The sequence below is a fragment of the Lepidochelys olivacea genome (assembly GCF_965140295.1).
Source record: "Lepidochelys olivacea isolate rLepOli2 genome assembly, chromosome: 2".
Lineage (NCBI taxonomy): Eukaryota > Metazoa > Chordata > Testudines > Cheloniidae > Lepidochelys > Lepidochelys olivacea.
In genome coordinates, this window is record NC_140412.1 from 118584381 (window position 1) to 118601022 (window position 16642).

Genomic DNA, 16642 nt, shown 5'->3' on the forward strand with positions numbered 1-16642 from the left:
ATTTACCTAAGGTTACCCAGCCAGTCACGGGCAGAGCTCGGAATAAAACTAAGATTCTCAACTAACTCCTTGCTGGAAAAGCAGAAGCACCTGGGAACATTCTAGTTTGGTAAATTAGGATTTTAGGTAGGGTATTAGCCCAAAGGCTATCTGTAATCTCTATATTATTCCACATTTTCTTCTTCTATGTGTTAAGCAACTACCATATTCTGTCCCAGAAGGGTCTAAGTTTCAGTGATGGATGCAGTTATCCTTGTATGTAGTATAGATAGTTGTTGCATTTGCAAGGAACTTTGAAGTGCTTTTGGATGAAAGGCATGACTATAGAGATACACACCTACATCTCAATTATACAGTAAAAATAACATATGTAAATTATTATTCTCATAATAATCATTGCATAACCCTGAATTTTTTTTTTTTTTTATAAATTTTGGCCAAGATTTGCAAAAGTGATGAGTGATCTTTGGTGCCTTCAGTTTTCAGTACTCAAGTTGAGACACCTGAAAAGGGCCTGATTTTCACAGGAGTGGAACATCACACTTCTAAGATTCAGACTCCTTTAAACATGTCAAGTTTCCCCTGCCCCCCAAAATCATTTGTCATGCTTGAAAATATTGGCTCTTATGTTTTAAATGCAACATTTATAAAAGGAAAAAAAAGTTACTCAGGACTGTAACGCCTCTCCCTGTTATCAGCTGCAGTTGCAGATTTTACTTTTTTTGATCATTCAATTTTTGGCATCCAGCCCCAGTTTTAAAAATCCAACATGAGAAACAGTGCAGAATTACTCTAGACCTCTGATGCCAGTTTCCTTGCAGACTGTCTGATGGGAAAGGCAATGTATAATCAACCAATCAGGAAAGAAAGACACAAATCTCTCCTCCCACTCTCAACATTCTGACAGACAGTAGACAAATAACCATTCTTAATGGCTTGCCATCAAAGTCTGTGGTTTCCTTCAAACCACTGTATTCAGCTCCATTTTGGGTCAGGCTATGTTCTGTTATGCAATCCAGGGCTCTTCTGAGAGCACAGAGTACAGCAAAAGACATTTTTCACTATTAGAAACAAATTACTGTTAACAGGCTTCAGTAGGAATCCTATCATTCTTCTTTGGTTGGAGGCTAAGACATGCTAACTTGTGGGAAGAATGGTACAGAAGAAAGGAAAAAAGATAAAGAGGAAACCACAGGATTCCATTAGGGGTAAAAAAAACAAAACAAAACACCTGACGTGTGATATATCACCAGTGATATTCCATTAGAAATGTAATCACCCTTCATGGGTAACAAGAACAGAGGAAACCTTAAGTCATGAGCCACGTGGAAGAACATGTAGACTCACTTATTCAGGCAAATGCAGAATATTGCTCTGCTATATAGAAAAGGGATAGCCAGAATCACACTGAATCTTTGTAAGAAGCTACAGCAGGAGAGCTTCACCTTTTTTCACTACGTTACCTGGAAGTCAGTCCTTAACAATCAATCCTCAGACACATCCCAGAAACCTTTGCAAGAGTTCCCAAAGCACTTCACAGGAATTAGTACTGTGATTCATTGGATACTTTTAGCATGCAATGGGCTGGTGAAAAATGGCTAAACAAATCAGCTACAATAGGACACAAAGGAAAGAAGCAGGCTCCAGCCTCCGGACAGCTGCAGGTGAGCGGCTCCCCTTGTGGTCCACAGGCTGAGATCTAGGGCTCTACAGAATCTCCCCCAAGAGCTGTCTCCCCCAGCACACAACTGCAGGCATTTCGGGAGTTTGAGCAGCATTACAATGGATATAATATGTCTGTGAAAAAATAAACTAGCAAAAGCCTTTGTAAGCCGATTCAGTGAGACAACACCCCTTGACAGTGTTATATCTAAAGCCACAAAGACAGAAACTCATTACATGCCACAGAGAATGGGAGGAGGGAGGAAATGTTTTTCCGTCCGGTTTTGGATCTTTGTCCATAACTTTTTTATTTTTTAAAGTTAGCAGGAGCTGCTGCTCTATACCGCTTCCATTCTGCCCTTAAATTAAGTCTCCTGTTTAACGCATAATGCACTTGTTTTGCCTTATATTACTTTAGCTCTGTGAAGTGGCTCAGATACTTATCAGTAACACCTACTTTAAACCCCAAAAGTCTCAGTTCCTCTTAAGCATATATTGAGAAAAATTCTATCCCTTCCTATGGGAGCTGAACAGAGAGGGCAGGAATGGGGTGGTAATACTAGTGTCAGCCACCTCTCTGTCACAAGAATCATTCTACTCATTCAAGGCACAATGACTCCAGTCAGAGAGCCACAGTACATTACCAAGCAAACCGTTCACAAGCAGTACAGCAGTCCTTTGCTCCAGTATACTGTTTATCACAGTGCGACAGATATGGCAATATCCTGGGCAAACCTTATGGAGGTAACTTAAACCTTATTGATTACACTTAATACCTTGAGGGTCCATGAGTGATTCTATAGAGTTTCCTTAGCAGAAAGACAGAACTCATGCAATCTCTTAGTAGAAACTTTTCAGGACCGTTGGGGACACTGCATGTGTATTGTGAATTCCTAGGAATACTTAGGAGAGTATAAATGACCCACTTCAAATTCATCCTTTTGAAGCTATGCCCTGGGAAGAGAAACCACTTGTATACCGATTACCCACTCCTGAGAACTCCAGTTCAAAGACCTCTAAATTGTGTAAATGATGGACTGAACTTCTCATGAGTGTTCTTGTTCTGAGCAAAGAATGTTTTAAATATATTTTCTCTGTAGTCCTTTTACTTTAATAATCAAATATACTTGCTTAGAAGAATGGTGTGGTAGCTTAACTGAAGGCAGTGATGCTGTTGTTAGTCTCTGAAGATAAGGCAAACAGGTCTGCTTAGGCAGTCTGTCTTTGTCTAGGAATAAAATAGTGAAGGCAGGAAGCTGTTTAGCATGGAGATACCCGACCAGAAGGGGGAGAGACCAGTCTCCACCTAAGAAAGGCAATGGCTAGGGAGCTGGAAGCCTGTGACTGTGTGCCCTTGCTGCATCACTAAAGGAAAATACAGGTGCAGCTGCCCTGAATTACGACCTGCAGTATATGTAATTGCCAGCTGGAGCTCTGGGCTTGGGTCTTACCTGCAGACCACGCCCCCTTGAAGCTGTGAAGTGCCAGCTGGCATGGAAGCCAGGCGCTTCTTAGACTGCCTTAAGGCTAGGAATAGACCCTATAATGCTATTTATATGGAGGGAAGGGGAGAAAGTCCCTATGCCCCTCTTCACCCCTTACTGTAACTTCACAGAAGAGGGATGAAGTTAGCACTAAATAATTAATTCTTCCCTTCACCTTTGATGGCTCCAGAATTAATTTTTGTAAGAAAAAAACCTCTCTCTGGCTAGGACGGATTTTTAAAAAGTTGATTCACTGCAATAAACAGCTGAAAGGTTAATGATCTCTATGCTGGAAAATGTTAACATTTAGACCAAGGAAACATGTTTTCGTAATTTCAGAACAAACAAATGTCAGCATTCCTGGAAGAGATCACAATGTTTTCAACTTGTTTGTTTTGTACTTGGTGGATATTCTATACTAACAATCAACTTGTTTAAAGTTACAGGTCTAAGAAAACTATTACCAAGTCCTGCGAGGTTCTGATGACCCTCATCTCTAGCTGGCTAATGAGATTCAGGGCACTGACCACCCTTTCAGACGGGGTGGGCAAACTTTTTGGCCCGAGGGCCACATCAGGGTTCCAAAACTGTCTGGAGGGCAGGTGTAGTGTATTAAATTGCTCCCAGTAGGAATGTGCTACTTACGGCTGCCAGTCCTGGTGCTCTAAGTGGCATGGTACGGGGGCGGGAATGGGGGGGTTGGATAAGGAGCAGGGGGTCCTGGGGGCAGTCAGGGACAAGGCACAAGGGCGGTTGGATAGGCATGGGAGTCCCAGGGGGCCTGTCAGGGGGTAGGGGTGTGGATAGGGGTCATGGCAGTCAGGGGAGAAAGAGCGGATAGCGGGATGGGGTCCTGTGGGGGAGGTTAGCAGCAGGGTGTCCTGGGAAGGGGCAGTCAGGGACATGTAATTTTGAGGGTGAAGGAAAATTGTATATTTTTACTTTTATACCAAAAACCTGAATAGAAAGAATACAACTCACCAAAAAAATAAATATATGAAGTAAAATTAAAAAAGCAGTTTAAAAATATACTACCGGCATAAGATGGAAGTAAATGTAGAGAGAACAAACAGATGTCCATTTTAAACCTTTTAATGTACTGATGTGATGAAAAATAACTTTTTTCTAAGCAAATACCAAATAGAGGCTTTGGTATATAAAGACTAACTTATCATCCTAATTCTTTGCATTGACTTAACACCTTTACAAGTGAGTATCTTAAAGCACTTTACAAACATTAATTAAGGTATTATCATACTCATTTTGCAGATAGGGGAAAAAAGGAGACATGAAGTGACTTGTCCGAAGTTCCCCACAACAAGTCTGTATTTCTAGTCCCAGATCTACTCAGAAAACTATCAGAGGTAGCGCTCAGCAGTAGGGATGAATAGCAAGATGGTTCAAAATTAGTTAGGGTTTTCAAAACTAGGGAAGACTCAAGTACCCCAGGACCTCACAAAACATAGTAATGGTCAGATTCAGTTCAGCATTGCCAAGTGCAAGGTAATGTTGTGACCCAAGAACCTCTTGGTGTCAACTGGTAGAGGGCATAAGGGTTACAAGGGATCCCCTGGGTCTGGTATTTACATTGTAGCTCATTAAAAAATGTCATAAGGATTTTTACTGAAAGCCTGTGTCACGCTGGTCATCATAATCTTTGCAAAATGTATGTGCAGATAATACTGAAGGAGATATATAGGAAATTATGTCCTTAGGGCTTGTAGATAATATGCCTTAAGACCATTTCCACAAGGCCAGAGGTGGGAGACTCTTATCTATCTGGTTTAATATTTTGTGTCTTACAATAGAAGTCTATTTGTGTACTCAGTCAAATGCCAATGAAGAGACTGTGGGAACTTCAAGAGAAGAAATAAACAGCAAGAGGTGAACATCAGGGGAGGGACCCCTGTTTTCAGGTAAAGGTCTAATATATCTGTGGGTGCAGAAAGATACCCTGGCATCCTTCATCTGGGGGAGACAAGTTGCCAGCAGGTTTGGTCTCCTGAAAAGAGGATCTCAGCATCCTGGTTGAAAAATGCTGGGAGAAGAACTTTGGGTAGGCAGCACCTTCTCAGAAAAGAGGGCATCTTGTTTGTTAAATTTAAGCTCTAGAATGTGTTATGATTTTATAAGTAACCCTCTATTTCCATTAGTCCTACTTACTATCACTTGAATCTCTGTTCTTTGATAAATAAATGCATTCTTATTTTCACTATAAACATACATAAGTGCTGCGTGTTAAGCGGAACTAGGGTCTACGGTGTAACTGGCAAGTTGGGATATACTGTTTCTTTGGGAACAGCAGTGCTGGTAATAATGTGAATGTCCAGTGGAAGAGGGGCTGGACATTCCAGCGGGGCACTCGGAGGATTTGGGTTTTGATGTTTATCTTTCAGTAACTTGCATGAGGGATAGCAGAGCCTGCGTGGGCTGAGAGGAGAGTACTTGTGTTGCCTGTGGCTGGGCTTGTCAGGAAGCTGACCCCTGGTGGGCACAGAAAAGGCTCTTTCATGCTAAGGACCAGTGGTAGTGAGGTGTCTCACAACCCTGGGTACCCCCAGGGAGCAGCACAAATGCATATTAGAAGAAAGGGTGGAGGGATAGCTCGGTGGTTTGAGCATTGGCCTGCTAAACCCAGGGTTGTGAGTTCAATCCTTGAGGAGGTCATTTAGGGATCTGGGGCAAAAACTGGGGATTGGTCCTGCTTTGAGCAGGGGGTTGGACTAGATGACCTCCTGAGGTCCCTTCCAACCCTGATATTCTATGAAAGAATTTCAACTGCTTTTTCACACTCATGGGTTCTGAATTAGCTTTGATTCCTTGGGAAACAGATAAAGGCAACAATGACACTCGTTCAATGCACAGTGCCTGTCAAATAAAAAGTGTCTAAGCTGTTAGACAGTATTAATAATGGGAGATAGAATAATATGGAAGACATTTAAGTTATTTAAATCCTTAGGTGGATTATGCTGAGAATAAGGATTAGAGGCATGTGTGTGGGCATAGTGGTAGATCTAGACGGCTGGGAGTTAGAAGACATCTATTCTATTCCAGATCCTGTCACTGACTTGCTGTGTCACCTTAGGCAAGTCATTTAGGCCAGCATTTTCCTAAGTGTCTATTGATTTTCATACACCCATTTTTGGGTGCCCAATTTGAGACACCCTGAGCCATTATTTTCAGAGGTTCTAAGCATCTACAACTGCAGAGGAAATCAATGGAAGCTGTACAGATCCAAAACTTCTGAAAACCAGGATTCAGATCCTTAAGTTGAGCATCCAAAAACGGAGACGCTAAAAATTAGTGAACACTTAGAAAAATTTATCTAAATGTGCCTGGGCCTCAGTTATTCCATTTTTATATTAATAATAACGTTGCTTATCCAAGTTTGTAAAATGTTTGAGATCAAAAGATGGTGAGTACAAAAGTGCATAGCTTTGTAGAGGCGGGAGAGGATGATTTGAGGTGACGAGATATACAATTAATAGGACTAGGTTTATTTCATTTGGGAAAGGAAGAGGAGATACGAAAGAGGTTTTTGACATAAAATAGGTAATAAAGAAGTCCAGCTGGATTCCCAATAATACTAGACCAAGATGAAACTAAAAGGTAACTTTTAAAAACTAATTAAAATACTTTGCATAGTGTATCAAAAACTCCATGCCACTGAAAATCTTCCAGGCAAATAAGCTTAGTAAGATTTTAAAAATAAGAGTAGTATCTACAGTTGCACTAAAATGATAAGGTCTGTCAATTCTCAAGCTTCAGAACACAAGGTGACACCAGTATGGAGTCAGAATGAAATTGTACCATGAATTATAGACCTGCAGAATTTGGGCCAGGATGATGATTTTATGTGCACCTCTGAAGCAACTGGTACTGGACAATTCTATAGACAGGATACTGGACCAGAAGGTGTCTTGGTATACTCTGGTATGACAATTTCTATTTCTATATTTTTAAATTCATACAATACCTACACTATCATAGGCTTTCTTTTTTATTGGATAATGTCCCCAGTGGACCTCAGTCTGTCCTTCTGGGCCACTACAGTCTATCATCTAAATACGAACTGTAGTTATATGTACCAATTGTGAAAATGAATATTAGTCCAGTAGATTATTACAATAGCTATTACGATCTATCATGTAAATATGTTTTTAAACAGTTTTAAAGTGGTGGATAATTGATATTGCATATTTCAGCTTTTCTGGTCTTTTGACTGCTAGCCCAATTGCTGGGGATTGCTTTGAAGTAAATCTAGTTTCAACCCAGGGAGAATGTTTTATGGCTGAGTTTTAAAGCTGGACTGATAGTAGTAAATGGATTAACCTCGCTAGTTTGAGGTTTTACTAACTTCACATATTTTGGGATTCTCAAATCTATTTGAAGTTCATGCATATTTTCCCTATAATTTAAATCCATGCTTCCCCTTCCACACAAGGACAATTCAACTTTTTTTTTTTAAAGAAATATCTGTTCTATAAATTTGAGATAGAACCCAACATTCTAAGCTAGCACGAAGTGGATGACCTGTATACGACATATATATTACCTAGTTGTAGTTATTTGTTACTTAATTAGATTTCTCTTCTCACCCTCACGGTCTAAAGATTTCCATCTTGTCTCCTCTGTGAACCACCTTCACTTTGCTTCTCCCCCCATGGATTTTACTCTCTGCCACCATTCTGCTCTGTCCTCGCAATCTGCAATCTTTTCTACAGCAAGCAGAATGCATACCCTATAGTGATTGAGTCAGACTTGAAATTTCAAACCCACAATATTCCCATATGTAAAAAACTAAGCAAACCAAGGGCTTGTCTTCACTATGGGGGTAAATTGACCTAAATTACGCTACTCCAGCTACATGAATAACGTAGCTGGAGTTGACGTAATTTAGATCGACTTGCTCCGGTGTCTTCACAGTTCTGAGTCGACGGGAAATGTTCTCTAGTCGACTTTTCTTCTTGGAAAGCTGGAGTACCGGGGTTGACCAGAGAGTGCTCTGCCATCAATTTAGCAGGTCTTCACTAGACCCATTAAATCGATTGCAGCGGTGTCAATCTCCCCATAGTGGAGACCAGCCCTGAGTTTGCTCATCCCTAGAACCAACACAAAGTTAACTAGAGTGCCATAAAATACATTTCTATAAAACTGAGTGCAGGGCAGATCAAAGTTCAGAATGGGTTGGTTTTCAACAAGCCTCATGATATTGCACTATTCCCTTTCAGCTTCCATTCTTGTGTAGCTTTTCCTCCAACTGTGGTGTTGTGTTCTCCATGTGTGCACTAAGTGAAATTGACTGTATTCCTGACCTTTCCAAAGCAATGGCTCTGTTGCCACAGAAAACCAATTGGAGCAGCAGGCAAGAAAAAGATGAGAATTTAAGGACAGAAAGCAAAGGTGAAAAGAGGAGGAAAAAAAACACCTCAGCCCGAGAGGGGAATAAGCCAGATGGAAAACTGTAACCTAGAGAACCAGTGCTTGACCATAATACGCAAGGGCTTATTTGACTTGTTTCTAAACAAAGTTGAAAAGAGTATTTCTCGGTTCCTTTTATATCCAGTCCATTGACTATCGAGTGGATGATACAAGAGATGAGGTCCATGCAGCAGAAGCAGATGCTGATCTGGCTTTTATTGCTATGCAATAAAATATAGTATAAAATAATCTTGTGCAGATCAGTATACAGACACACACACACACAGCATTCACAGGACACAATTTCTTTTTTATGACAGATTTTTAATTTATGACAGTTACAGATTTTGACCTAGGGTGTGTTATTGCTGTTTAAAACTGGGATTTTCAAAAGGAGCCTTGGTACCAGAGGCATCTGATTTCAGTTCTCAAAGCAATGCAGGAGTCCCAGTACTTCAAAGTTCCTATGGCACCCGGATTGGCCCATGGAGTCTCCTTAGAATGGGAGCTGCCTATGCTTTTATGGGGAGAGTGATGCTGCTTTGTGGCTGAGCACATGGCTTTAACCAGCCTATCAGAATCCTGAGCCATCATGATCTTTGTAGATGGAACCCATGAGTTAATGGATATGGAACTCACTGGGGTGCTTTTACTCTGAGGTTGGTCTGCCCTGCCTGGATCAGAGGCTGGCTGCACAGAGTGGCCTAGGAAAAACATTTTCAAGAGCACCTCCCTAGCTTGTAAGGTCCCTTTAAGAAAAGGACTTTCCCACAGCACATTTGGAAGGGCTATGTACTTCCTCTAACCAGAAAAATCACCTTTGTGCTTGTATCCTTTACTGGAATCGCTGCCTCACAAGAGGAGCAATACTTAAAGCCTGGAGACTTCAACCTCTCTTATTAGAGAGGAAAAAATACAAAAAGTACAACTTCCAAAAGGCTGTCAATTTATCTGCCAATGAGAAACTACCTAACTAGTGCTAATACACACACAACTATTCACAGCTAATGAAAACATATGCGTGAAGATGCGGACACTGAGGAGTTCGGTCTTGCAGTCATGGGTGGTGAGAAGGAACTGAGTGGCAGTTGGGCCTGCTCTGCCCTTTACATCCTCAGTCACAGGTGCGTAAGGATGCCCGGGACACAAACACAACCTGCTAGCCAAAAGACACTGATCTGTGGTGTATGCATGCCAAGACTGGAACACCGATGGATGAGTGCTCCAGGAATCTTCATTACGAGCATTTTATTTTATTTTTTGTCATTTTGAGGGATATGAGACAAAAGCGAAACATGGAGAGCTTCTCATTCATTGAAGAGAGTAAGTTGTGCTATTTTGTGTGGGAGGAAGGGGAGAGGAGAAATGGGGCTTTCGCCGGCTTTTACAAACCACTGTGTAATCTTGCTCGGAGGCTTGCTCAATTACTGGGGTTGATGAAAAGGGCCAGAAGCAGCCAGTAGTCTTCAAAAGACCCTGATATAAATTATTAATTTAATGCAGAAATATTAGTCTTCCATTTATTTGATCAAAGAAATGAAAAGCTCCAGAGCACTAAAGCACACAGTTCATCAAAAGGAGGCCTCTATCCTCTGATAGCTCTTGTCAAGCAGTCTCTCCTCTTCTGGTGATCTTTGCAGAGAAACTACAACTGGGACACCGCCAGGTCAGCAGTGAAAGGTAATCTCAGAGAATCCCTCAGCAAACTGTAATGTACTCAGGATGAAGAACACGGAGTTCAGGGACTGAACTAATTGTGTTTTAATTTGTGTAATACTAGCAGCAAACAGAGTTTCAGTGTTATTCCACCGCAATTCACCTCTTGCAGAAGCAAAATGAAAACGTGACAGAAAAATATCCCTGATAAAGAACTAAGCTCTAAAAGTATTTGTGTATGCATTGCTTAATCTGAATTTTTTTTTTTTTTTGGCGGAGAGTGGAGGGAGGAAGCAGAGTATATGCCAAGAAAAGAGAAAATAAGGGGATGTAACATACATTGGCTTTTATACAATCTAATCAGGAGATATGGGAGCGATTTGATAGACGGTGGTAGAAGATGGGATCTGCTGACTTCTCCCTACCCCACTACAAATCTGCCCTTTATCAGTTAATATGGTGGGCAAAGAGGGGGTAGAGAAAGGATCAGACAACATATTGGTCATCTGATTATTCTATATCCAGGACATTTTGAAACGGTGGCAGTGTATACCTGCTAAACTACAATAGATAATAGTTTTCCTATTTTAGTATTTACACATTTACAAATGTACAACTGTCTCCAGAAAGTATACAAGAAATTCATTCAAAGACAGGAACAACCTTCCTTCACTACTTCCTTGCTATCTTTTTAACACGGCATGTGAAAAGAAATTTTCCTGCTTATTCTCTCCCATACTGCCTTTTCAGGGTATATTTAATTGTTCTGATTAAAAATTTACTTTGTTAAATACCACTGAGAACACAGTTCATTTCTAGTTTCCAGTTTTATATATTTCTTTCGCCTGCCTCCACGTAACAGGACCTGAAGAGCTCTGTGTAAGCTCAAAAGCTTGTCTCTCACCAACAGAAGTTGGTCCAATAAAAGATATTACCTCACCCACCTTGTTTCCATAAAACAGGGATGTGAATAGGTCTTTCTGCAGAGCCTTGCCTTGATTTCCCTACTTGCATTCCACAAAAACTCCAGATCACAGTCAAAAGGTAATTAAAACCACTCCCCTTCTGGGATACAACGTATTTAGTTGTCACACATGTCGGCATTCTAGGCACCAACCCCAGTTCACTCATGCTCTCTCTTTAGGTAGGGAGTCCTCAGGCTTCCTTCCCAGAGCTGGGTCTCCATTCTTTTACTCTTTGCAAGCCCCAAACTCCCGTGGTGCCAAGGTCCTCCCCACAGGAGCTTCTCTCACACTTGGCAGTTTCCTGAGCGTCATCCTTGTAAGGCCCAGTGAGTCTCAAACCCTGGGCCTGCAGCAGATATCTCCATACTACCACCCAGCAGCAACTATAACTAGCTCATGCTCCACTATCCACAACACACTGTGGGCACAGACTGTGGCATGTCCCGCCTCCAGATTCATGGCTCCTGATTGGCTCCCTGCCCTATATAAACCCAAAGGGCATTCCAGGAACTGTCCAGGCAACAGCGCAGATCTCCTGTAGCTGCCCTGACTATTCCTGCTCCCTGCTCTTGAACTCTCGGCTTCTCCCTTGGCTTGATTTGGACCTCACCTCTTGACCCACACCCTGAAACCTGAATTGGACTCTGATCCTTGGTATTGACCCCGGCCTGGAACTTGACTGAGAACTCCTCCGCTACTCTAAGCCTCAGGTTTGACCCTTCTCTGACCTTGATCCCAACTGCCCTTGCTAGGATCCTGACACTTCCCTCTCTGAAGCTTCTTTGAGATTCTTGTAGAGGAATCACCTGATCCCTGCTCAGGTGTGCCCACTTAGTAACTAGGGAAAGCTGGCTCTGCAGCCTCTAGCCCTTAAAGGGAAAGTCACCCTGTTAGACACTGTATCTTCTTACTAACCTCACAGAGATCATTTTTGTGTCAAACTTAAAATTGGGGCCCAGATCCTGAACTGGATAAATGTATCCACAAGATATTGAACAAACTTTTCAGAACACATGATTCCAAGGTGTCCTGCACCATTATGGAGTATACAAAGGGGTGGGGCTGAAATGTGTTGCTCAGGCAGGAAAGTGCACGCAAAGGTAGCTTTAACCAAAATACAGAGACTCTGGACTTCTGGGTTCAATTCTAGGTTCTGAAGGGAAATGTGTTCTAATGGTATAGATTCTTCTGCCCCTGTGCCCACAACCTTTCTCCAGCCATATCACTTGTACTAGAAGCTGCTACAGTGGCTGTATGTCACCGGAGTACTTCGCTGTTCAGATGGAATCCTCCAGAGGTGGCTATGATGGCTGTAGGGCCACGGTGCACTTTCCAAGCTGTCACACTGTATTGGAGCCAAAGTATTTAGCAACAACAGTTTAAAACTTTAAGTCTGAGAAAACACATTGCTGGTACAGCCTTCAACTCATTTTCTGAAGATCAGCATTCAGCCTCTTCTGTTTTACTTGACTTTGAAATTAGACATCTCTTTTAAACAGGATGAATTCCTACATATTGTTCTCCCAACCTTCCCTTATTGTTACCCATAATGGTACAAGATGAAATTGAGAGGTTTTTTTGTTCTAAACTGACTGTTTCACCCAGGTATGTCTTCTGGTTTTAAAATGAGACAGTACAGCTTATTTTCTATTATATATATATACACACACACACACACACACACACACACACACACACACACACACACACACACACACACACAGAGTCAACTTTATTTCACTTTGTGGTCTCTGTTGGAAGTTTGGGCATTGCATTCTCATTATCTTCACTGGAATTTCATCTATGCACGAATGCATTACTGATATTAATGTCTCAACAATTTCATATACTCTTCTTACTGGAATTTTTTGGATGGCAGCAATCTTGCTTACTTAGGAGAGGCATAAATCTTTCCTCTATTTGCCTGATTTTTGGACAATCGTTTTTTTCTCAAGGAAAACCCATTTCTTTTGTGAAATTAGCAAAGTCTTGACCAGAAAAGGAGGACCACTTTCTGATTTAACTATTGATGGAATTTCAAAAATATTGGATAGATTATCCCATACAACAAGTACTGAATTTGGATGTGGATGTGGATAGCACCATTGGATGTGGATAGCACCATTGTTATTGCACAACATCTAGAAATGTTTACCAATTGCTGTCCACTCTGTAACGTTCCATAAAATTCTTGGTATTCACAACCCCTTTTGATTATGAAAACATGTGCATGAAAACATTTTTGTTCACCAGCATGTTGGAGTAAAGGGAAAATGTCAGAAATACTTGTAGAAATATGTATTAATGAAGTATTTGCACAGCCATCTTGAAAGCTCTTTATGGATATGCAAGTAGTCATTCCATCAGTTAGCAGAAAGAATAATATATGACTGAGGGGACGAGTCATAGCTCAATACTCAAAACAATATTCACAATAAATAGTTTTGCAAGCTGTCTATTGAATAGACAAATACATTCACATAAGCTATTAATCAAGTAATTTTCAACTGCAAATACATTCATAAAAATCTAAATGTGCTGCAGATAATTTACAAGCAGAAAAGGGGCTTAAAATCCTACTCCCCATCCCACAACTGTGGAAGGCTCTGAGCCAATTAAACAGGACAAGGTGGGAGCAGCACCAATGGGAGGGGAGGGGGCCGGGGGGGGGGACGACGACCCTATGCAGGAGCCTGTAGCCTTTACATGCTACAGAGATCATCACCATCAAAGCTCCTACACCTTAGCATGCAAGGGTTCTAGAGGGCAATTGGCTGGGAGTTACTGGAACGAGGATGGCTGGGCCACAACTAGGCCGTGATGCCTGAAGTGAGGGAACATGCTGGGTGAGAGGACTACTTCAGCCTCAAGGCTGCACTACTAGCCATAGAGCAACATGGCTGCCATTCTGGAGACAGAGGACTCTTCCATCCCCCAGCCTCTATAGAGACCTTGGCTCACCCCCCTGCTGCATTATGGGAGTTCAGAATTTTGCCCAAAGAGAATGGTTAGCAATAGAGGCAATACCACATTTTTAAACACAGTATCCTGAGAAGATAGCAACCAACACAAAACCTGTCAATGGAACAGATATTTTATCTAGAGTAAAAGCATAGAATTAGCATATAGGAAATTAGACTAGTTCTAGATGGGTCTTTCCCATTTTTACATAACTTTCTGATGCTTCTTTTATTGTATCAACACTGATATGAAGACTGGCAATTAAAATGTATTTTCAGCAACATCAATGTGCCTAGTTTTCAGGTCTATGCATTGTCTTGTGCTAACTGACAATACAGCGCTGCCCCAGTAGCAATAAAAAGAGAAAGCTGTGCATGGCTGCAACAAACTTTTTCTTCACATTCTCCATAGCTAATAATCCTATTTGTCTTTATGCTCAGGTGCACTCATTATCTGATCATAGCCTATATTGTTCTCCTGAACATTTGACTTTTCAGTCTAGAGGTATTAATTGAAAATCCTGTTCACAGCAAGAGACATCACTTAAATGTTAGGAACGCTTAGGGACTAGAAATGCAAAGATTTTAGATGACTCCATAAATTCAAGTGGCACATCCATTTCTTTGCATAAATGAAATTCTGTTTCATACAATGCCAAGCCCACTTTAAGGAAAATGCCAACAACCAACCAAAACTTATTCACTTGTTGAACCACGATAGCTACCAGGCCAGAAAAATAATTGATAAATCCAGCATACAGTGTACAACAAATTCAAGAGAACAATGGTGTCAAATGTCTGACTACGGTAGGAAAAGCCTGCAGGATGCAGGGCATAAACTGATGATCAGCTAGGTTTAGGTCAGAAATTTCCCTTCACCCCTGAGATAATATTGAACAATTAGATTCACAGCCCCATCAACCTACAAGAACAAAAAATGACTGAAAAGAAATTATTTTTAAAACCCAATTTTTAAAACGGTTTCAGCCAATAAAATTTTACCTCTTACCCTCTTTGAAAGGGCGTAAGGTAGTTTAAACTGTGTGGAGGATGATTTCAAAAATAGTTTTATCTGCAACATCTGGCATTTGTCACTGTTAGAGATAACCAACTATATGAGATGGACCACTCTTTTTTTCCTGTATGATCATTTTGTGCTCCTATTCTAACAGGAAGGAATTCTGATGCCTGGAAGTGTGAATAGTTCCAGTTACATGGCTGGCTAATAGAAAACAGAGCAAAATCTAATCTCCCCCCTCCCACACACTAAATATAAACAATATTCTTATATGACCCAATACTATTCTTGTCATGCACGTCATACATGTGTGGATCAGACCATAGGAAAGAAAGGAGGGAATAAACAAACAAATAACAGCCATGGCTCAGGTCTAGGACTAGAATGGGGATGTTGTGGGTGAGGTACACTGGCAGATCTATGTGGGAAGTTGGTTTTCAGCCAGCACTATGCCTCCCTAGCATATATTCAACATTCATGCAAAACTTTAAAAGGAAAATAAAGTTTTTATAAAATAAAACCCATTTTTGAAAACTGCTGTAGAAAACATTTTGGAGCTATGAAAATGTAAATGTACAGCCATTGTAATAACCAAACATGTTTTTATACATTTTTCTAGATAACACATATCATCATCTGACAACGGGGAAGAAATATTTCAAGAGCTTTACTTACTTGGGATGCGTGAATTCGTCAATGAGGACAACCTTTTCCACCAAGTCTCCTCCGATGGTTCGGACTAAATCATAGAAGTCATTTTCAGAGTATTTCTCAGAGGGCAGCCAAAAAGAGATGTCATTTATCAAAGGAGGATATTTGCTGAGAGGCTAAAAAATAAAAAAAAATATGTATACACATGTCATAAATATAAAGAGAAGGGTAACCACCTTTCTGTATACAGTGCTATAAAATCCCTCCTGGCCAGAGGCAACATCCTGTTACCTGTGAAGGGTTAAGAAGCTCAGCTAACCTGGCTGGCACCTGACCCAAAGGACCAATAAGGGGACAAGATACTTTCAAATCTTGGGGGAAGGAAGCCTTTTGTTTTGTGCTCTTTGTTTACGGGGTTGTTCTCTCTTGGGACTGAGAGAGGCCAGACAGAAATCCATCTTCTCCAATCCATCCTAATCCAAGTCTCCAATATTGCAACCAGTATAGGTAAACCAGGCAAAGCGGATTAGTTTATCTTTTGTTTTATGTGAATTTTCCCTGTGTTAAGAGGGAGGTTTATTCCTGTTTTCTGTAACTTTAAGGTTTTGCCCAGAGGGGGATCCTCTGTGTTTTGAATCTGAATACCCTGTAAAGTATTTCCCATCCTGATTTTACAGAGATGATTTCTACCTCTTTTTTTTTTTTAAATAAAAGCCTTCTTTTAAGAACCTGACTGATTTTTCCATTGTTCCAAGATCCAGGAGTTTGGGTCTTTGATGGTTTTGTAACCAATTGTTTAGGATATTATTCTCAAGCCTCCCCAGG

The 16642-nt window shown here is 40.9% G+C and overlaps 1 protein-coding gene across 2 annotated transcripts in view; it reads right to left on the reverse strand.

Annotated features, from left to right (window-relative positions):
- Positions 1 to 16642, reverse strand: part of FARS2 (phenylalanyl-tRNA synthetase 2, mitochondrial) — a 367678-nt gene that overhangs the window by 99383 nt on the left and 251653 nt on the right. For both annotated transcript variants that reach the window (XM_084618405.1, XM_084618406.1), the window contains exon 7: positions 15842 to 15993. In XM_084618405.1, the coding sequence (XP_084474531.1) occupies positions 15842 to 15993 (152 nt within the window). The remainder of the gene's footprint in view (positions 1 to 15841; positions 15994 to 16642) is intronic.